The sequence below is a fragment of the Panicum hallii genome, chromosome 5 (genome assembly GCF_002211085.1).
Source record: "Panicum hallii strain FIL2 chromosome 5, PHallii_v3.1, whole genome shotgun sequence".
NCBI classification, from domain to species: Eukaryota; Viridiplantae; Streptophyta; class Magnoliopsida; order Poales; family Poaceae; genus Panicum; species Panicum hallii.
Window position 1 is genome coordinate 56,026,113 of NC_038046.1, and position 22,312 is coordinate 56,048,424.

Sequence of the window (22,312 nt, forward strand, 5' to 3'; positions counted from 1 at the left end):
GGAGGGGGGGGGGCGTTGTTGCTGCCTTTCTTTTGCTTTGCTTTTGCTGCAGAGGAGAGGAGAGGAGGCAGGGCGGGGTGGTGGGCATGTGCCAGGAGGAGGAATTTTAAAGGCACGGCAGTGGAGTTCGTTCGATCGATCGGCCCGGTGCGTGCAATCATGCTCAAAATCGCTTCCTCGCTCGTAGCTTCCCTTCCTCCCTTCAGCAATCAGGGTCCTTCCATTCCGACTTCGGCTCCTTTAGCAGCTTGTGCTGGAGCCCTGCCAAACGGAGGAAAAGGATGAAGCGGCTCCACCGAAACATGTGAGAGCCGTTCTTACGGCTTTGCCTACGGGATGGTGGAGTAGGTGAGTCAGAAAAACCAGTTCTGGCTCCGGCTCCATGCTCGGAGGCCGGTCAGTTCAGACACATCTGAATCTGATCGAGCTCCCAGACGAGAGAATGAGATGCATACTTTGCTTGTCATACATCACTTGCTTCCTTGCCAGAATCAAAGGGGCAGGTTCCTTTTCTTTCGGTTGCTGATGCAGCTTTTCTTGGACCTAACATTCTGGTCAGATCAACAATGCCACTCACAGGACTTAGACCAACTACATATAACTCTGAATATTTCTCAAACAAAACTTAGCTCTGGATTACGCTGACGACGAGTAAGAATCTGATTGCCTATGCAAAAAATATTTAAACTGAGGATACATCAAGTCATGTTGATACTAGTCTTTTAGCAATTTCAGGACACATGGGTGTTGCATTAGATGCCCATACATCACACTTGAGGGTGTTCAGCTGTTCACCATTGGTTGATGTTGGTTGGTAGTCAACTTACTGTCTATTACTGTAGTAGCAATGTGCTGATGATCTGGTGTACAGTACACTACTGGCCTCTAGAAGCTGTAGTCTGTACATATATACTCCCTGTAAGACACAGCCTAGTACAAGTCTGCACATGCAATGGCACGGACATGGGAGTTTCGGCATTCTTTGGTCTCACTTTCCCCTCCTTTTCCTTAACAAAAGGCAGAAACAAAGCCAACAAAAGCCATTATGCGATGCAATGGCGTCACAGCAACCTCCAGAGACAGTTCTTCATCGCCCCCTGGGAAATCTGCTGCTTCATTGGCTGGCTGTCTGGCCGGCTCAAAGTCCCTGCACTGTACCACCACAAGGATCATAACTCCCATGTCTCGCTCTCGCAACCAAGGGATCGACCGATCATCGATGGCACGCATACCTGCAGTACCATCCACCATGGCCGACACCTTATGATGATCCTGAATGGATCTCACTCGCTGCAGCAGGAGGGGGCGGGTGCTATGATCCAAGCAGGCAGGCCAGGTCCACTGCAAGTCTGCAACCGGTGTAGAGAGAGCGCAAGCGCGCCATGGACACAGGGCAGTCGATCTTGCCTTCAATTCTTCAGTACTCTCCCCATTCATGGCAACACCAACAGGATGCATCCTAATCTTTTGGCATCTCTCTCGCACCTACCGCTGCAGTGAATCGCGTTCATTCATAAAGGTTGCTTGTTCTCGTTGAGGGCCACACGGCCGGCCACTGCAGCTGCCCACAAGAGTGCGATGACTGATGAGGGCCACTGCCTGCTGGCTGGGTGGCTGCTGCCTTTTGCGCTGCGCACAGCCCACGCAGGGTGTGGGGGAAAGAGTAGGATATCTCAGTCAGTGGGAGGAGCAAGCAGCGAAGCCATGGTGGCTGCCGGCCGCCAGCGGTGAGATCTGGGGGAGATCAGTGGCCTGGGTTCCAGTGCCGTCCTACTGTCTAATCCATGTTCTTTTAGAATGACTACACTCCTTTCCATGGCCTCTCAAATAGAAGTGCCAGCGCCCACAGCCCAGAGCACTTTCATGGCGTACCGGCATGCCTGCTCGCAGCTTGCCCTCACCTTTTTTGCTCATGGAGGGATGGCATGCGTGCTCCTTTGCCTACAATTTCCATGCACACCACCATGACGCCACTGACCAGTGACCAAGGTTAGCCTGTCTGATTACTAATACTAGTACTAGTAAACAAGTAATCACTTTTGTGAGTTGTGATGACTATGGCTGCCAACTGACCATTCTGTTCCTCTTTATAGCTTCACCTTTATTTTTCTCCCCTGTGGAGTATGCTGACCGAGGGATTGTACAAGTGCAAACAATATAATGCATAGCACGGCTTGATCTACCAACTGGAGAAGAAATTCGGCAGCACATGCAGTCACATTCTCTCCCTGGAGCAAACATGGGGGCAGAGATATAAATATAACATAACAATGACGCTGGTAAACTATTGATCCGAGTCTGAACCGGCCTGATCATCTCAAAACTGCTTGCCTTGCCTGAGGACTCAGTAGTCAATACATCGACGCCGGTCAGGTGCATGACCGGGGTCACTTGGATGGCGGCAAAGTTCAAATTAAAACGGCAGGAGTTTAAGGAAAAGATCCGGTTGTCAGGCGACGAGACTTGCCGTGGTGATCTGAGGGCAGTACACTGGCTGCATTTGTTCCACGGCGCCTGCGCAGGATCCGGGAGTTAAATCCGAGTATCTAATCAGTTCAGTACAGCCGCTGTTAACCTGACGCCTCCTGAGATTTTTACCACGGAAGGTGAATGCGCTGCTGCCAGTCATCCTCTTCCATCCAGCAGGTTCTGCTGCTCTTCCTTCATGCGTTGCCAGGGACACGAGAAAACAGATGCATTTTAGTGAGCTGCACAGTGTCACAGCGAAGAACACAGTGCTTTGCAAAGATGAACAGTGGACAGAGACTCAAGCCGAGCGAAATCTCTTGCGTGCGTGCGTGCGCGCGCGCCCATTTTCCTTCTGCAATGCAAGCCGGGATCCTAGTACTGACCGGTCTCCATCTCTGCATACTACTCGCTCCTCCCTGTCAAGTGTAGCGACTTGAATAGGCATGGGCCTGCTGGAGATGGGGCTCCTGTCGGTGGCAACCAACCTGCTCTGCTCTGCTCTTGCCTCCCAAATCTGAACCCACAATCTCGTCGCTAGAAAGGTTGACATGGTAGCCCGTCGAGGGACACGGAGGTTCCACGGTGGTGAGCAACGGCGTTGGTCTCAACTCATCAGGAAAGAAAGGGCTCGAAAGTCGAAACCATCAGCATCAGGGGCTCAACAACTCGCAGGCCACGGCCATCCATGGCGCCCGCTGTCGGCTGTCCTGCCGTTAGTTGGAGGTTGGAGGCTGGAGCGGACGGACCGTGCGAGGCAGGTCAGGATGCCCGCATGGCAAGCCAGGCGAATAGCAGGCAGGTCAGGTTAAGCTGCTCCGGGGAGGACGAGGACCAGATCACCAGACAGCGCCATGGCATCATCCAGCCGTGCTGTCTGTTGAGCACTCTCCGAGAATGCAGCTTTTCGCTTTCAGGCAGAGGCAACCAAAGCTCAACCGAAACGACCTTGCACGGCGAGAGACCTGAGGTGGCAGCGGCTGGCGTGCCCACGTCGGCGGAACTGCTCCGGTGGCAGCCATGATGGCGACCATCCGATGCCAGCGTGTACACGCCTGAGCGTACCGGCCGTACTGCTGCCGGTACTGTAGAGGTGACGTACATATACCTAATATCCTCCACTCTTTTGTTCCCAAAGTTGATGTACTGTATTTTCATTGAAGGAAGGGAGTAGGGACTGTACGTGTACGTATACTCGCCATGATGTAGCCGGCCGGGCCGTATACGGGCCGTACGCGCCAGGACTAAGAGGTGCAGACGGTCAAGGCCTCAAGGGGGACATCATCATCGCCGTCGGCGGTGACATTCGTTGGGCCGCATCCTGCGTCATCATTCATCGCTGCTGCAGCTCCACCCCAGATCTTCAGAACATGTCGTGCCTGTAAAAGTGAGCAACGGTCAAATCTGAATTTTCTTTTTCCTGCGGCAACATGGGCCAGATCAGTGATCATCTCTCTCTCCCTCTCCTCCTCCTCCTCGATCATGAGCCTTTGTTGAGCCGTGTACGACGACGGGTCGACAGCGAACCTTTGTTGAATCCAGGGCCGGAGCCAGAAAGTCTGCTTAGTCCGGACTTAACCAATGGATAAATGCTAAACTGATCAAAATTATACTAAATAAAAATATTATTTCGGATCTAATTAATATAAAAATTTATATGGGATAAATTAGGAAAAAATGCTGTGCAGCCGAGATTCAAAGCCGTGTGTTTGCAGCCCCTCACAACCTGGTGGGTGCGTCCAACGAAAATGCCCAGACAGCTGGTTCCGCTGGGTTCGGCTCTATTTTTCTGCAGCTTTATCTTTCCGGCTCCATCTTAGATTGTTAGCCATCGCAGCTCTCATGGAGGAAACAGAACGGACACACCAATCCCAATCTCGCCCGCAACCACTCTCAATCGTCACCGCCACCGCCACCGGTCCCAATAATCACCGCCGAGAATCCCAACGCCGCCACCACTCCCAATCCGGAGCCACGGCCGCGCCGCGGCATCCGCCGGGAATAGGGCTAGCATCGAGACGATAAGGAGGGATCACACATCAGGGCTCCGCGCCATCGGACGGTGTTGGACAAGAGGAGAGGAGGGGGGCCGGAACCTGCTGCGCTGCCGTGCCCGCGTGAGTCGACCCCGTGGCCGCGACTGGCTCTCCCTCTTTTTCTTTTCACTGGCTGCTTGTTTTGTTGGCTTCCTCGGTTGTCGATCTGCGCGATGGGCGGATGGTGGGCGAGGAGTCGGACGAGGAGGCAACCGGTGCCCTGCGTCATGTGCCTTCAGGCGTGCGTTGTGTGGCTGGGTAGCCCTGTCCTTGCGCTGATGATTCAGAATTCCAATGCCAACTTAAGCTGATGATGCAGAATTCAGTAAAACCAAGGTTAATTTGAGCTGATAGGCATTCTATAGAGTTGGTCACAATGCTGCAATGTTAATTCAGTAGAACTATTTGTGTTTGTCTGCAATGTTAATTCTGCAGAATTCAGTAGAACCAAGGCCAATTCGAGCTGATGATGTAGAATTCAGTAGAACTATTTGTGTTTGTCTGTAGAGTTGGTCACAATGATGCAATGTTGCATCTCGACACCCATGTAAATCCTATTGTACAATGTGTTGATGCCAAAATAAATTTGATATTTTTGTTCAATGGTAATATGTTATCTGAGGCATTCATGTGGTAAATAAATTATGTTCTGGATAAGCCTTGGAAGTAAGGCAACTGCACAAGTGCAGAAATGCCTAAAGTTACAGCAGTGCATAAGTTTAAAAATGTACAGTCACTTAAATTCTGGTACGAAGTATAACTGACAATAACAAAACTTCTCTATTCCTCAAAGGTTGTTGTCAGACCCGGGACCACGGGACTGGGTACATGACGTAGTTTAAAGAGGTTTAAGAGATTAAGTCCGTCTTATCTCTTATTTATCTCATTTATCTCTTATTTATCTTGTTTAAATAGGAGATAGAGTTAACCGATACAGAGGGAATCTACTCGAGATATGTTCTGGTACGATTTCTCAGCTGGTGTTGGTTAGTATCTTTGTAACCCTGGCCTCTCGGATATATAAGGGAGATCAGGGACCCCTCTCAAAAAGAGGATCTCTAGGTCATTCTACACCAAAGGCAATACAAATCACCACACAGGACGTAGGGTGTTACGCATCTTGCGGCCCGAACCTGTCTAAGCTTTGTGTTCCTTGCACCTTCGAGTTCTTGATCTCGGCGTCTCCCCACCCAAAACTTACCACCTTGGGCATATCACTCGGTGGGCAGCCGGTTAAACACCGACAGCTGTATCATTGTCTGGTTCATCAAAATATAATTTCCGTGCAGTTGTGGCTTCTTGATCAAGACCAAGCAAAAAACTCGTATATCCTCCAGGCAAGAAACATGGCACGGTGCTTGAAAAGTTGGCCAACGTAGCGGTGGAAGAGTTTGGTGCTGACATATTTTCAGTGTTACTTGGTCCTTCTCCTGAAATATTTTGCAACTATTAAATACAGAAGATGGTGATTAAGCAAAACAGTACATGCAATAAAGAGTACCTTGCTTCTCAAAATTTCTCTTTTTCTTCTCCTTCTTCTTCATTTTCAACTACATTCCTTGCTCGTTTAGTTTTTGCACCTTTCACTGCTGGTGGAACTCTAAATAATATTGTACTATTTACCCCATCTGTAGCAGCAGGACCATTTGAAACAACAGGAACATCAACATCTCGAATCTTGCTTAGAGACTCATCCGCTTCCAATTCCAACTTTTCAAATACTTTCTCTAAATCATCGAGAAGTGTTTTTGACCCCGAACACTTCAGTGCAAGGGATGTTGCCATCCGAGACAAACGTGCAGCATGTGCTTTCAGGTTCTCATTGCCATTTATTTTTTTGTCAATATAAAAACCTTTTTTTTTGCATATTTTGTCCATCTACTCAATATATATTGTGATGGTAAAACAAAAACATCTTTCATATTGAATACCTTGAAGGCATGCTTGCACAATATACCTATAAGATATGCAAGCCAATAGTCATAAATATATTTGGGATATAAAATTTTAATTATCTGCATTTTCAGAAATAAGCATACCTGTGGACTCAAATTTTCTGCAGGAACAAGTAATGGTATTATGTGCACTGTTAAATAATACTGTTGCTCCACAATCCGAATTCATATGTGTAACCATGAATGTTGACATTGACCCCTCATTCTGTAATAGTTTACAGGAAAATGAAAATTGGGCTTTAAATTCTTCCTCAAACTCAGAATACGTCTTCCTTGTATATGCTTCAGCAGCAGTCTTAAATAATGGAAATTTTGAGATGTAATTAACTGGTTTCTTCATACGTGACTTAAAATCTTCATCCAACTCATTTTCCCGAAGAGAAGCGGAGACTTTCTCACATTCGACGATGAGTTCAGAAAGACCAAGTTTCCTACGAAATCTTTTTTTGAAGATATTGTTCATTTCTTCACTCCTTTGAGTTGTTGTCATGTTAGCTTTAAAAGAGTTACGATAAACAGCAGCCCATTTTTCTCTCAACTCATACAGATTTTCCATCCATGAGTTATCCTCCAAGCTATAATTTGTCAACAATTCATTCCACTTCTTCTTGAAACACTCCTCTGATCTATCTTCATAGACACATTTTTTAAAAGCAGGTAGAAACTCACGAGGGTGCTCATGAATTACATGACTCAGATGTTTAGCAGCATTGAGATATATGTGCCACAAACAAAGCCGATGACTTGTATTTGGGAATACATAAGCAATTGCTTCTGCCATAGCTGCGTCTTGATCAGTGAAAATTGTCATTGGATGCTTTCCTGCCATTGCTGTCAAAAAGGTTTCAAAGAGCCAGATAAATGAAGGAATAGTTTCATTATATAATAATACAGCTCTAAAAATTATTGTCTGCTTGTGATGGTTGGTTCCAAGGAGTGGAGCAAAAGGCATTTCAAACTTATTTGTCTGAAATATGATGTCAAACGAGACAGCATCACCAAAATATTTGTAATCCATGATAGACGACCATCAGCCCAAAAGAAATTAGTTATACGACCAGTTGGCTTATCTATTTGGATGGCATAAAAAAATGCAGGATCCTCAATCTGCTGGTTCTTCAAGTATTCTATAATTTCTAACAGCGTCTGCGCATCATTGGATTCTAAGTATTTCTTTCGCTCTCGACCAATCTCATTATTGTAATCAGTCCTCGAGAATGGAATATTTTCAGCGCCACCATAAAATTGCTTCATGAATTCATACACTTGTGATGGTTTCATCCCAGCTTCTCGTATTTAGGCAATGAGTAGTCCGTCAGCTTCTATAATATGTCGTTGTGATCTTAGCTTGCACTTCTTATTTGGACTGGCTAGATAATGGTTATGTCCAGATATAATTTTTTGGACTGTCCAAACTCCTTCTCTGCTGACACCAAACTGAATGCTAGCATTGCAACCAGTCCTTGTGCTACCAAATCCTCGTTTGCTACAAACTAACTGTTTTGAATATATGGTCTTATCTGCTCGACGCTTTGTATCACTCCTCCTAACGCTGAATCCAACCTTACCGGCATAGGTATTGTACATCTCATAAGCATCTTCCTCGGACTCAAACGTCATTCCAACTTTAGGAAGGATGACGGTCCAGCCATCTTTTTGATCAACCTATCGTAAGAGGAGCAGCATGAAAGTCACATGAACAGCATGAAAGGTACATGAACAGAGTATAGATTTATTTCTTAAATATTAAGAATTATTTTGTTACCTCATCTGCTGTTGCTTCATCGAATGTGTTTTTATCCCCTTGACTAGGACCAACTGCCAAGGATGCTTCATCTGTCACAATTGTTGGCTCTAACGATGCTTCATCTGCCATTGATATTAAGATCGGCTCCATGTCTGTGTTCATCTAGCACTAATAAGATCACTTGATCTTGACGTTGGCTGCGTTAAAATTGGTGGTGATGGAGGAGACGAGTATGCTGCTGGAGAAGAGGAGGATGCGGACAATCCGATGGGCGGAGGGCGGAGGCGACGGTTCTGCGGCGATGCGATCGGCCGCGGCGATGGTGTCGAAGTGATCGGCAGCGGCGATGGTTCCGCGGCCAAGCGATCTGCAGCTCCGAAGGTTTCCGTGTCGGTAGGGTTTCTATGTTTCGGTTGGTTGTGAGCCGAATCGTACCAGCCGTCGAACATGGAGCCGAAACGAGCTTGGGAGGCGAACGTCGGGATCAGCTCCTGCGTTTGGGCATTTTCGTTGGACCCACTCACCAGGTTGTGAGGGGCTGCAAACATGCGGGTTTGCATCCCGGCTGCACAGCATTTTTTTCCATAAATTAGGCTGGGTCCGTACTGTAGCGCGCTTAGCGGGCGCTGGCTCCGCCCGTGGTTGAGCCCGACTGCGACGCGCCGTGTTCAACGACGGGTCGACGGCGAACCGGACGAACCGGACGAACGATTGGTTTCCGCCTTAGATTTGAAGTGGGAAACGTGCGACGGGGCCCAAATCTACTATACGGCCTAGTCCAACTCCCGAACCAAATCGGCCTAGCAAATCCTCCCGATGATAAGAATACACCGGCCCACGTGAGGGAAACGTTGTCGGCTGAGCCCAACACGACCCAAACCTCCTCGTCGCGTTCGTCTCCGTCTCCGACTCACCGGCTACCGGTTTACCCCAAGCCCCTCTACTTCCTCAGTTCCTCTTCCTCGGCGCGCGAGGGCGAAACCCGACAGCGACTAGGCGACAGAGGCGACTACGATGGCGTGTCGGCGGCTGGCGAGGGAGGCCGTCGCGGCCTCGCTTCGGCGGGGCGCCGGCTCCGCGCCCATCGCCCCCGTTCGCGCCTTCTCCTCCTCATCCTCCTCCGCTGCCTCCTGCTCCTCCCGCGCCCCGGTCGCCGCCAGCCCTGTTCGTCATTTCCTCGCGCGCTATTCGAGCCCCGCTTTCCAACCTCGCGCTTCCGAGTTCGGGCCTTCGCTCGCCGCGCGAGTGGCCCTTGGACTCCGGCCGCAGCTGCCAGGTAGCCGTACACTCTTCCCTTCTGTAGTTCTGTTTAGTATGGATCAAGAATCAGAACTGAAATTACGTGGTTTACCTGTCCATTGAGTAAATTGGTTTGCCCATCTAAATTCCTCGTTGCTCTCGAGTATCATAACAAGAGCCAGGTTTTAGTGTAGTAATTACACGGGTCACATTCACTAATTTCGTGTATTCGCTTTCAGGCCTCAACCTTCTCAAAGGATTTGGGATCAGCACCGTACTAGGGATGTCACTTCATCAGGGAAAGGTTACTGCTGCCACAAGAGGTGAAAATTCTGCCTCTAGACACATTGGAAAATGAAATATGGCTTTCTTTTCAGCGCCCCACAGAATATAGCTCAATGGGAGGTTAATGGCATACAAAGGCTCATGGACTAAGAAGAGCAGCATTTTTCTGAAACACATGGTCGAAGTGCTAGTGCCTGAATGTTTTGCAACATCCAAATTGCAACATTGGACAAAACAACCGGTTTCTTAAACATAGTTCAAAGGGCACCAGCTGCCGAATAGACTCCTCATATTTGTGTGTGTGTGTGTGTGTGTATATATATATATATATATAATAGAAAGATGAAAGGTTTCTTTTTGTTTGGTCACTCTGTGTTCCTCTCGATTGACCTAAAACTTCTTTTGCCACTGACGCGATACAATGAGCCATCTCATTCTACATTGAGTTAGCCTCCTCAAGATCAAAACTGGATGAAATAAAAACTTGGATCAGTTTGTTTATGTTGACTGGCCCTAAGGCTGGTTTATTTCTGTTGTACTGACTTATCCCTAGCTAGCTGCTGAAAACTATTTTTCATTCAGATCTGTAAAGCCCTTTCTGCTAAGCATTGATAGAAAACCCAAATTTTAATGTTCTTGACTTTTCCCTAATAAATGGTGTTTATTTTTCTAACCATAATGAATGTTCTAATTTTGTCTTCACAGAGCAACCATCAGAACCCATTACTAGGCCACCCCCGGGATCTTTGAAAAATGAGCTTGGTTCCTTCTGGCCTTTGGTCAGGAAACTTCAGCTGCCAATTGGATTGATGTTTCTGATTCTGTCTGGTTGGCAATACCCGTTAGGTCTTGTCATCAATATCTTGCTTCTTATCTACTGCTCGAGACCTAGCCGCTATTCAATATACCTGTTTCTTCAGGAGGTTAGTCAAATGTTTATGTTATTTTATGGGCAAATATGTTTGCAACTACAGATATGCGATGCTCAGCATGGAATGATATTTTAGATTTTCATTATGCTGTGCGATGCAGTTGACTAACGAGGTTACTCTGTGTTTTCTGTTGAACTAATATGCAATTAATTATTTCAGCTTCGTCATAGGGAGATGGGCCAAAGTCGTGCTATGCGGAAGGAGGAGGTGAGTCATGCTTATTCATTTTTCCCCTTAGGCCTTGGTGGGGTACCTGGGTGTAGTGATCTAGTGGATGCCTGCAAATTTATATTGGGTGCACAGTAGTTCTACATTGGTCTCGTCTCATTCAGATTTTGCTTTCCATATTGTAATTCACACGCATAGCCTTTATGCACTGTTTACATGACCCTGAAACATCCCATGATCCCTCAGAATTATAAAAGTTTGACAAACTCATTTTACTCTGTGATAGCTTTCTCATAACCAAATTAGTAACATCACCTCATCAAGTTTGTCAATATCACAATCAGTATCGATGTATCCTACGACCTTGCTGCGCTATTATGTTCCTAATCCTGTTAGGATCATGGCTATGATTTTCCCGTTCCTATAATCTTGGAATAAAGATTCCTACACACCCCTAATATATTCTGTCCACACAAAAAAGTTCTACAAAGGATCACAATCCTGACAGCGTTGGATTTTTAGGCAACCAGAACCCCAATCAACAGAGTATTGACCTTGCGTAAAGGTAGTTCGTGAATTCAATGATTCATTCTCATAAGTTTTGAGTTTTGGGCCCTACTTCTGTAACTGAGTCTTTGAGTTGGTGTCATTACTGTAATTTAGGCAGAACCACAGAAGTATGGAAAGTTTCAAGATCCTTCTGTCTCTGATGGAGGATCACAGGTTTCTTATCTATGTGTTATGCATTGTGTTACCTTTGTGTAGTTTTTATTTGCATTGAAAGTCTGAAACATAAGCTGTTTTCTTTGCTTGAGGGTTAGAGATGGTGAACGGTCACCGTTCCCTTTCTTTGGGTGTTTTTTATTATTGATACTATCATAAACGGTATACCAACAAGGACAGACCCAATAGACAATACCCTTAGACTAAGGCTTGCATGCTATGTTGGAACTGTATGCTTGCAGTTCTTTTCCATGCTTCCCAATGCTTCACTTGCATTTTCTTATCAAATCAACAAACGTGTCTTTCAAATATAAGTTTTCATCAAGTTCCCAGTAGAAATTCGGTTCAGTTAAGCCCTACTGCATTTTAGTAAGTTTATTTTCTAGAATGTATGTTTGAATTACAGCTTACTAAATTGCGGACTTGAATTTTGAAAATGGATTTAATTTGTGAAGTAATGCCTATTAGGCTATTATCATTACTCAACTTTCTATTCTCTTTACTCTTTCAGTGTGCTCCTTACGTGCCTAACCTTTTGATATTACACTTGTGTATTTGTCTGCAGTTTGTGTGCACAAGAAATGTTGACGTTCAAGATTACAAGTTCTTCTCTATTGGAACAGTTGAATTACCAGATGGAAGGGTGCTGCATCTCGTTGGAATGCTGGGCAGTTGGTGGATATACCGTGTGTCATTTGTCAAGTGAAAAGAGTGCGTGTGGAATATATTTTAGCTATGAACAGTGGATATTTTGAATCAATTCTAACCGACAGTAGCTGTCGGTTTCAGAAATGGCCGGCAGCTAAATCTACTTGAAGTGTATGCCGCGCGTTGTGATCGGAGGTGGTCTAGCACATGATGGCTCAAGATTTATACTAGTTCAGGTAATCGTGCTCTACGTCCAGTTGGGGGTTGATCGGATGTATTGCTTGAGTCCGAGTGCTTGTGAGAGTTGGGGAGTTATAAGCTTTCGAGGGAGGAAGGACGATGACCCTCCCTTTTACGGTCCAAGAGGGGGCTGGTAGAAAGAAAGAAAGAGAGGGGGCTGGTAGAAAGAAAGAGAGAGAGAGAGAGAGAGTCCCTTTGCCCCGCTAGTCGTAGTTGTCAGCTCTGTCAGTCAGTACCGCTAATTCTATCAGTCGGAGTCCTTGTACGGCCACCACCTAAGTCCTATGTTGCGGAGTGGCTGTCTTATTCTGGCCCTGTACGTTGTGCTCTGTCGGTTAGGGTGGGGGCGGGGGTGAGCGTGTGCTGATAAGTACGGTATGCCAGTCACGTCCCGTCTCTGGTGCTACGTCCTGTCACGCCGTCGTGACGGAGGTGTGTTCGCCGTATCGTGATGATGTCACTCCTCATCCCTTCGTAAGGACAGGCATGTGGAACAGTGTCCCCCTGTTGTGGCAACAATGGGGATTGTAACCCTCCGTGGGGGAGTGGTTAGCCCCGTACGGCAAGTTGATTTCGGCGTGCATCTTTATCCGCCACACCTACTCTGGAACCCGCTAGTACGCAAGGTATGGCTGGCCTCGGCCTCGCTAGTCGGGGATAGTGACGCATGTAAGGCGGAGTCTGGTCGAGGATCCGAGTCAGAGCTGTGGCACGGACTCATTCTCCGAGTGTGCCCTTGGTCGGGGACGCAAGTTAGGTTTTCTCCGACTGGGCGGCCAGTTGGGGTCACGGGCCTAGTGCGGTTTGGACGAAATCATGGCCCATGAGGAGGACAGTCGTCCGTTCCAAGCGTGGTCTTAGGCTGGCTAGAATGCTAGTAAAAAGTGGGCCTGCTGGGGATCCCGGATCCCTGGACCCGTCAGTAGGTATTTAGAAAATTGACATTCTGATAAGTGAACTATAAATGCAATTTTTTCTATAAGCACTGATATCCAAAGCTGTAAAAAAGTATTTGCATGAATATAATGCAATCCAGTGCTATTTCTCATAGGATGTACTTCCACAATGCAAGTCCACTTCGAAGATCTCTGTTTCTTCTTGTCATGTAGCATATTTTTGACCTGCGTGTGGTACAATTGGCGATGGCCAAGATCATCAGCTGCTCCGTATTTCCCCCCATACTTGCTTCTCTAAGTTTCTCTAAGTTCTGTTGCGATGAACAAGCATATTACTGTTATCTGACTGAAATAGAATTATTGCAAAGAAAAATCAATTGAAGTTCTTAAGCATTTCATTTTAGTTTATTCCTGGTTAAACTGGCTTTTGAGATGCCCCAGCTATCGGTCAAAATCAGTATACATCAGAATTATGCTCTTGGTCACTACTTCCCCCTTGCAGGTGATATTTGTTCAGCGAACTGATATAAAGGAATCTGGGATTTCAGTGACACTTGGATGGAAAAAATTGGAACAATGTGCTCTTTGCCATCTTTTGCTTTGCATCATGAATCTTTACTTTGCACGTCCCTTATCAGATATCGTTCATTTACAGAGAAACCATTCTAACATGTTTTCTACGAAGCTAAATGATGATAAGGAATCGGGTAAAGGAAACTGAGGCATAAAGATCATTTGTTCGACATGGGAAAGGAATTTTGGAGGAAAAGAAAGAATGGGAACGTCGGTATTTTTCTCTCTCCATCCTTTTATGTGGTATTTCCAACTTGCAATCGTCTATTTAACGACCTTCCCAGCAGTAGGGACTACCACAGCTAAAACTCCATTGCCTTTTTGTTAGCCATAGTGGTTTGGAAAACTGTAACCTGTTTCTGATCAACTTGGGACGGACATGGCTGGGAGGAACATTGGAGTTGCAGTGGACTTCTCATCATGCAGCAAAGCAGCTCTGAGATGGGCATCGACGAACCTTACCAGGAGCGGTGATAAACTCATACTTATCCATGTGAAGAGCTCCTATCAGAATGAAGAGGGCGCAGTTCATCTCTGGGAACAGAGTGGTTCACGTGAGTGATCACCTCTCTTCTCCATTCTTGTTTGGTTTTAATTCGATTCGATGTGCCTCATGAAGTCACGCCGACTTATCATGCATGTGTATTCTGGTGTATTTTCAGCACTCATCCCTCTGGCTGAGTTCTCAGATGTCACCAAGACATACGCTGTGTCTCCGGACAAGGAGACAATCGAGATCCTCACTCAAGTGGCGAATCAGAGAGGGGTATGGGTCATTTCTCATTTCATTTGCACATTTTCAGTACGCAATTCTTGTTCTCCCCCCCCCCCCCCCCCTGCGGTAGTTGCTATTCATATTCGTTAGCTGATTGCTGAGCTGTTGGAACTGCATGGCCACAGATTGAAGTCTTTGCAAAGATACTCTACGGAGACCCTGCAAAGAAGCTGTATGAAGCAGTTGACCTGGTTCCCCTCAGCTGCATGGTTATAGGGAGTAGAGGGTTAAGCACGCTCAAAAGGTAAACTCGCAGGCTTCTATTTTCAGAATCTGATGATAACCTTCCCGCCCTTGAGATTGCTGGATAAATGAATCACTGACTGAGTCCTTACTTCCATGCTACTTCACTCAGGGCTCTGATGGGCAGCGTGAGCACCTATATTGTTAACCACGCGGCCTGCCCCGTGACGGTTGTGAAGGAGAACATGTAGACATGTAGCGGCGGTCAGCCCGTTGAACACTGCTGTTTACAAGCTCAGTCACTGCAACAGCAACGTCTATCGGTCTATGTATGGTAGTCAGAATAAAATGAGTGTGCTTGGCATGCGCTGATCCGGTGGATGCTTGCTGCTTTTACTCCTTGTTTAGAGTTTAACCAGGACCGGACAGAAGAGGTCCTCGTTATCTGAAGTATGTATATCTTAAGCCTGATGTAGTGGTAAAAATAATTACATGTAAATCAGTTCAAAAAAATCTACTGCCCAAGTTAAAAGTTCAGGCACTGAGATGCTGAATTTGCAGTGGGAGGACTGTAATATGTGCTGCCGTTCCTCATTCGTCTGCTCCCGGATCGGACGGCTGGAAATGAACCTTGGGATCAAATAGAGGGCCCTTTGTGGCTGACGGGATGCCTTGCCATGGCCTTGAGCGCTGCCAACTGCGGCGGCCGCGTGGTCACGCGGCGCGGTGGCGGTGGTCTTCTCGGCCGCGCTCTTGCTTCCCGGTTGCTGTGCACGGCCACCCCGACGCCGCAGCAAATCTCCCACTACCTCGCGCACCAGCCGCGGGCGACCTGGGAGGCGCTCTCCGCCACCTTACCCGCCGCCGCCGCCGGCCTGGGGCCCCACGGCCATGTCGACGCCGTGCTCCTCTCCCTCGCTAGGCACCCCCACGCCTCCCCCGAGCCCGTCGCCAAGAACGCCCTCACCTTCTTCCACTGGTCCGCAGCCGCCGCCGCCGCCGCCTCCTCCCCGTCATCTTCCCACTCCCTCCGCTCCTATTGCCTCCTCGTCCACCTCCTCTCCCGTGCCGCGCTCTTCCGCGACGCGTCCGTGCTGCTCGAGGCCGCCATCGCCAAGCACTCGTCGTCTTCATCCCCCGTCTCGTCCTTCATCGACGCCTTCTTCGCCGCCTACGAGGACAGCGGCACGGCGGCCACGACCCGCGGTCTCCACCTCCTGGTGCACGCCTACGCGCGGCTACGCCTCCCGAGGGAGGCCCTCGAGGCCTGCCGCTACCTCGGGCAGCGCGGCGTCCTCCCCTCCCTCTCCGCCTTCAACGCCGCGCTGCAGTCAGCGCAGCGCGCCAGGACGTTCGATGTCGCATGGGAGGTGTTCGAGCTAATGACGCAGAAGCGGGTGTATGCGAACCAGAGCACCGTTGAGCTCGTCATCGGCGTCCTGAGCCGGGAAGGCAAGCTCGCCAGGACCGCGGCGCTCGTGGAGAGGATCCACGGCAAGAAGTGTGCGCCCGGCATCGTGGCGCACGTGGCACTTGCCCTTAGGATGATCGAGGATGTGAGGGTGGAGCAAGTCATCTTGCTGCTGAAGAGGATGCTTCAGAAGAACATTCTGCTTGACGACATTGCTTACTCACTAATCGTGCATGCTTACTGCCACGCTGGTGATCTGAAGTCGGCAGTTGAGCAACGTGATGACATGGTTCGTCGAGGTTGTCGCCTGAATGCATTCGTGTACACTTGCCTCATCAGATCACATTGCTGCAATGGCAGTATGGACAAGGCTGTCCAGTTTCTCCAAGAAATGGTATCCATGGGATTGAAGCCGTATGATGCTACGTACAGCCATCTCATTGCCGGGTGTTTCAGACAAGGGATGGTTGAGAAAGGGTTGGCCTACTTTGACACAATGCTCCATGAAGGTTTTTTGCCAGATATCAGCTATTGCAACGATATGTTAGGGGGTCTCAGCAACGCAGGAGTGGTTCGCAAGGCGAATGACCTGCTGACGGCACTGATGGACAAAGGACTTGTTCCTGACAAGGACACATACCAGAGACTTATTGATGGATATGGCAAGGCTGGTGATGCAGAAGGTATTGTCAAGATCTACCACGAGATGGAGCACAGAGGGCTTAGTTCTGGTGTTGACGTTTTTACCACCTTGATCAGGGGCCTTTGCCAGTGTGGAAATCTGAAGGAAGCTGAGAAGTTTTTGGTGGTGATGAAGAAGAAAGCAGTGGCTCCAACTAATGACTCATATGACTTGTTGATCAGCAGCTACTGCGAGAAGGGTAACACTAAAAGGGCACTTTGGTTGTATGATATGATGATCTCAGAGAATGAGAAGCTTGTCCCCTCTGCTGACTCTTTTATGATGTTGGTGAGGAGAGTCATCAAAGTAAAGAATTCTTGTCCCCCTAATAGCTGACCATGTCATTAGATCTTTGGAGGGCGGGAATTGACCGGCGGGAAAGCTAAAAGGGATACAAGAAAAGGTAACTATCCAATAACGTTTCTCTTCTACCATGGAATGAGTTTGGAGCAGTCAGGTAGCACATGCCTTCATCATTGCATTCTTTTGATTGGTTTAGACAAGAGAACAGTTCACTCTGGATTTTATATTGTGAAATTATGGCTATAAGCAGCTGCCTTCTTAAGCTTAATTTGCATAGGACCTTTTTTGGGGGTTTTTGGGCGGGGTGCAGCTTCCATACCATTACCATGTTAGGGGCTCACATATTTCATGCTTAGTATATGTGCCAGTAACCGAAACACTTTAAGATTCTTGTTCTGGGGTGCCAAGGCACGCACGCTAGAAATTCTGTTCTTTTCGTACAGAGCATCAGCATTTTGATTTTTATCATCACATACCTCTGTTATGCAGTTTTGTTTACACATAATGAGAAGTAAAAACGTGGCATGATCTGCAGTATAAATAACTTCATGCCAAGTTTTGTGATCTGCATTCTGTGCCTTCATGGCTCCATTTATGTCTACGCCAGTAAGATAGAGAGGGCGTGTTTTTTGAATTGTGGTAGCATCAGTGTTCATGATTTACTTGTACTTTTATGACCATTTCTTCATTTTGCAACGTTTGTCACAGTGCTGTACGTCTGAAACCCAAACTGGACGCCCGTTCCACAGGCCCCGATGGTGAGGTCTTGCTTGTCACGGCGTTCTGGGCAGATCACTGGCTCGTCTGGCTCAGTTCATGCCGGCCTTGCACTCCCACTGTCCCACGCAACGACGGGTAGCATCAGTGTGGCGGATGCTTATCAGTCGCGCACCTGGGACCTTCATCTTCAGCCCAGGCTTACCTCCACTGCGGCATGCGAGCTTCAGCTCCTCCTCCACGCCCTGGAACTGGTCCGGCTAAGCTCTGCATATGCTGATCGTCGCGCCATCTGCTGCTTAACACCCGGAGTATCTACGTCACCTCCTGTGATCATCTGCCCGACGCATGACCATGCCAAGGAACTACGGGCAACCGCGGCTCCTCCGAAATGCCGCCACTTCCTTTGGTTACTGCACAGGGAGCGCCTGCCCACCAGAGACCTACTCCATCGCCGGCACATTGCTCCAAATGGGCTTGGCCCGTTCTGCACCCAACCTGAGACCCAGGTGCACCCACCCACCCTAAGCGAGCTTGGGACTCTGCTATCAAATCAAAGCCATGCTCTGCAACATCTGGAAGAAGTGCAATGCTGAAGTCTTCTGCGGTCGTCTCAGGACTCGGATAAGTGGGTTCGCCGCCGCCCGCCGGGATGCAGAAGACCTACCACTCTGGGCTAACCGAGAAAGAAGACGAGAGAACAAAAATGGCCTGGGGTGCTGCATTCGCGAATCCTGGATATGCAACTTTCATCCGCTTTGTAGCAAAGTTCAAGATCATTTAGCATATGACATGCACGGTAACCTACATAAATCTGACGATGAAGACTGTGTGAACAGACTCGACCACAATATACTCGCTCCGTCATATGAAAACTATAATAATTCTATTAATTTAAAAAATGAGAATCTCGCATCGAGCGCAGTTCTAAAGATGGGACCATGCGGTTTCTCGAGAAAAAAAGAGATTGAACCATGGGGCTGCACAGAGTTCACAAAACACTTGGAACGCAGTCCAAGGTGGCTACACCAGGACACGCAGACGCAGACCATTCGTCACCTCGCGTGCGGGGCTGCCGTGTGCCGCGACGTCGCCGTGGCCGCCGCGTGGGGGGCCCCGGCCGAGCGGGAACGCGTGGCGCGACTCCGCCACGCGCTCGGCGTCGAAGCTGACACGGCGCTCCGCCGCATGCCGCCTCCCGTTGCCTTTTACTCCAGCTCCGTCTTCGCGCAATTCGATCACTGTCTCACAGGTCACAACTCGCATCTCAGACTTCAGCGCTCCACTCACTCACCGTCACCCGACATTCCTCTCCGTTCTCCCATCCCATCCTCAACCTCGGACGGGTAATCGGACCGGCACCCACCTGCATCACCGCATGGGCGTTCTGGCACTGTGGCACGATCTCCGTTTCGACGCACAGCTTGCAATCTGACACGACCTGTGCGCGCAGGCTGCTACCAAGGAGGGCCGCCACTAGCCATGTCGACGGCCGCGCACAAGGTGGCGACGCACGCGGCAGCGGGGAGGCGGCCGCCGAGCGTGCTGAGGGAGATCGTGTACGGCATGAGCCTGGGCCTCCTCGCGGGCTACCTGTGGAAGCTGCACCACTGGAGCAACCAGCGCCGCACCCGCGAGTTCTACAGCATGCTCGACCAGGGCAAGATCACCGTCGTCGCCGACGTGCCGCTGCCCGGAGCCAACGACTGACGGACGGTACACGTACGCTTCAGTAGTTCACCGGTGCTAGCTGGACGGTCTCCACGCATGTTGTTTCGCATGCCACTTCAGTTCAGTACTGTACTCTCATCAGTAGTTTGCTTTGTCACCTCTGAATTCTGATCATGTCACTGGTTGACAGTCGCCTTGCTACTTTTAGTGTTTTACCATCATGATGATGAGTCTGACTCATGCGATGGCGGTTTTACGATCTGTCTGCTCTTTTCCTCCAAAGAGGATAGATTCAGAAAAGAAAAAAAATGCTTCTAGAAGTCCAGGTTGGATAGATTTGCACTGTGATTAGTGTTGTACTGCGGCGCTTGTCTCTTGTTGCGGACGACAGGTTCCCTCTCCCTTCACATCAGTTCGTTCTCGGCATGCCGTGCCGGCATGATTCGGCGACACCATGATTGCAGGAGAGGCTGCTAAATTTGGAGAATCCCAGCTAGTCCACAGCTAGGGATGTGCTCTTCCTGTTTCATTTCTTCAATGTTACCGTATGATTTTTTTCTCTATTTCATTTCTTCTTTTTTTGGAGAAAAGAAACCTGTGAATGCGTGAAGAACTAAAGGAGCCCGTCCGGTGAGAGCGACTCTTTACGAACGTGTCTGTGCGGCTGTGCCAGAGTAAAACTGAACAGTCGAGGCTACTGCTCTACTGTGAAGCTTCGTTCCGAGCCTGTGATCATGGCGTGTACGTCTATGCACTGAGAACGCCTGAACTGAGCGCCTGATAATTCATCTTATTTTTACGAAAGTTATGTGCGAAAAGTGGCGAGTTTCAACGTGCTTATGTGCGAAAGTTATGTGCTTTCTGAAATCATAGCCTAAGCGCAGTTACCGAGGGAACTGCAAAATTCAGCAAATGCTGAATGTGGTTAGCTACTATATCAACAGCGTTTGTCCATGAGGATTTGACAGCTTCTAGTGTACCTAGATTAGAAACACAACGGCTGAAGCTGAAGCACACGGATCGTTTGAAGCAATTGCAGGCAAGCATGACATGCTCAAGTAGTGTTTCTTTACACCAATTCTTCAGAAGTATTCAGACTGTATGTACATGGACCCTCAAGAATATGTACGCACACGCTGGTATCAAAGACATCACGGATTCAATTCAGATCGTAGGCGTTACCGGGAGCCAAAATCTCATCGCCATTGCCGCTGACCTGCAAGGCTGCAAGATTGATTCACGAGCTGAGAAGCGGCGGCGGCAGCAGGCGTCATCGCAGGTTGTGCAGCGGGTTGGACCCCGTGGGCGCCAGCCTCTTGTCGTCCTCGAACCAGCTGCCGCCGTCGGCCTGCCGGAGCCGCCTCGTGCCGTCGAAGGCGGCGAGGGCGCTCTCGGTCCGCCGCCGGCGCCTCGTCTGGCGATACGGCCGGCCGGGCACCAAACCAGCCGAGACGCTCGCACGGCCGGTGACGGTGGCAGTAGCAGTACTCATCGGGGACTGCCGGTGGTGGGACGACGCCGGCACGGCGGGGCCGCCGAGGAGCAGCGAGGTCGCCCTGAGCGCCAGCGGGATCAGCGTGACCAGCAGCAGCAGCTTGACGCACCTGGCGCTCATATCTTCTGGCTCGCACCACGAGGATTGGGGTAGTCGAGCCCGTGACAAGACGCGCGCTGAGCGCAGGCAGGCGAGGAGATAACGGCGCTAGGCTGCGGGCGAGAGGGAGTAGGGTGTAGGAGTGGGGCGCGCGGTGTCCGGAGAATAACGGAGCGCAATGATCGGCAATGATGCGGGGGGCCGAGGCGAGCGACGGAGCGAGACGACACGGGAGGAGGGGGGGACGAGGAGGGCGACTCGATTGGACTCGGGCGCCGGGCAAAGAAAGGCGCAGCGAGTCATGGGCTCGCTCGCTCCATCCATCGCTCGCCTTGGCCTTGCCTGCCCGGCGTCTGTCCACGGCTCCACCCGGTCTCTGTCCGCTTGTTCGCTTGCCTGTCAGCCTGTCGAACGGCCGCGGCCATGCTCTGCTGCTCACGCAGGCCGCCAGGCCCCCGTGCGCGCACCGCGCTCGCGCTCGGCTCCGATTTGATTGACCGGGCGAGCGAGGCGGGGGAGCGGCCGGGGGAGCCCCACGGCGGCACGGCATAATGCCGCCGCTCGACCGCCTCCAGCGGCTGCCGGCAGGCCGCTCGCGACGCCGCCGCCGTCGCGCCGCGGGGCGGGGCGGGGCTCATCGTTCGTGCGCGACCCCGGGCCATGCATGTCCCACGGGCATGTGACGCGCACGCAGGACACGGAGGACCTTGTCATATGCGACGGACGTTTCGGCCGAGCCGGCGCAGCCATCCACTCTTCTGTCAGACAGTTCCCAAGGCGAAGACAACGCCTCAAACGCCGCTCTGAAGCTCGGCGAGCCTTTTGGTCTGTGACTGTCCAGTCCAGGGCGTGCCGTTATCGGGATCGCTAAAGATCTGCTCGACTTTTTTCTGCTGGTGGTAACGAACCCATCCGCTTCGATGATTGAAAGGCAGTGTGTGGCCGCCATCGCGCAGTGAGGCACCACAAGTTCTTCAGAACAGGGGAGAAAAGGGCCGAGAGGCCCTGCCTAGTTTGGATGTGAGGGGATGCATCGAGCTTTGTAGCTGCAGAAAACAGTTGGTGCGA

The 22,312-nt window shown here is 49.6% G+C and overlaps 5 protein-coding genes across 6 annotated transcripts; 4 read left to right on the forward strand and 1 right to left on the reverse strand.

Annotated features, from left to right (window-relative positions):
- The first annotated feature begins 9,091 nt into the window (after positions 1-9,091).
- LOC112893769 lies at positions 9,092-12,373 on the forward strand. Its single transcript, XM_025961246.1, has 5 exons — positions 9,092-9,480; positions 9,683-9,766; positions 10,434-10,651; positions 10,820-10,867; positions 12,117-12,373. The coding sequence occupies exons 1-5, from the start codon at positions 9,219-9,221 to the stop codon at positions 12,255-12,257; spliced, it is 753 nt and encodes a 250-aa protein (XP_025817031.1). The 5' UTR covers positions 9,092-9,218; the 3' UTR covers positions 12,258-12,373.
- A 1,813-nt stretch (positions 12,374-14,186) lies between these two features.
- Positions 14,187-15,407, forward strand: LOC112893770 (universal stress protein PHOS32-like). Its single transcript, XM_025961247.1, has 4 exons — positions 14,187-14,462; positions 14,571-14,674; positions 14,809-14,927; positions 15,039-15,407. The coding sequence occupies exons 1-4, from the start codon at positions 14,288-14,290 to the stop codon at positions 15,115-15,117; spliced, it is 477 nt and encodes a 158-aa protein (XP_025817032.1). The 5' UTR covers positions 14,187-14,287; the 3' UTR covers positions 15,118-15,407.
- Positions 15,408-15,506: 99 nt separating this feature from the next.
- LOC112893768 (pentatricopeptide repeat-containing protein At1g66345, mitochondrial) lies at positions 15,507-18,836 on the forward strand. Of its 2 annotated transcripts, XM_025961245.1 has the most exons (3): positions 15,507-17,362; positions 17,971-18,488; positions 18,597-18,836. In XM_025961245.1, the coding sequence occupies exon 1, from the start codon at positions 15,544-15,546 to the stop codon at positions 17,293-17,295; it is 1,752 nt and encodes a 583-aa protein (XP_025817030.1). In that variant the 5' UTR covers positions 15,507-15,543; the 3' UTR covers positions 17,296-17,362; positions 17,971-18,488; positions 18,597-18,836. The 2 variants fall into 2 exon arrangements, with proteins under 2 accessions (XP_025817030.1, XP_025817029.1); XM_025961244.1 differs by having other exon boundaries at positions 17,971-18,836.
- A 114-nt stretch (positions 18,837-18,950) lies between these two features.
- LOC112895644 (cytochrome c oxidase subunit 5C-like) lies at positions 18,951-19,801 on the forward strand. The gene is made up of 2 exons (XM_025963620.1): positions 18,951-19,325; positions 19,433-19,801. The coding sequence occupies exon 2, from the start codon at positions 19,462-19,464 to the stop codon at positions 19,687-19,689; it is 228 nt and encodes a 75-aa protein (XP_025819405.1). The 5' UTR covers positions 18,951-19,325; positions 19,433-19,461; the 3' UTR covers positions 19,690-19,801.
- An 872-nt stretch (positions 19,802-20,673) lies between these two features.
- On the reverse strand, positions 20,674-21,492 carry LOC112895009. Its single transcript, XM_025962868.1, has one exon. It carries the CDS (start codon positions 21,263-21,265, stop codon positions 20,921-20,923), a length of 345 nt encoding a protein of 114 aa, XP_025818653.1. The 5' UTR covers positions 21,266-21,492; the 3' UTR covers positions 20,674-20,920.
- Positions 21,493-22,312: the final 820 nt, after the last annotated feature.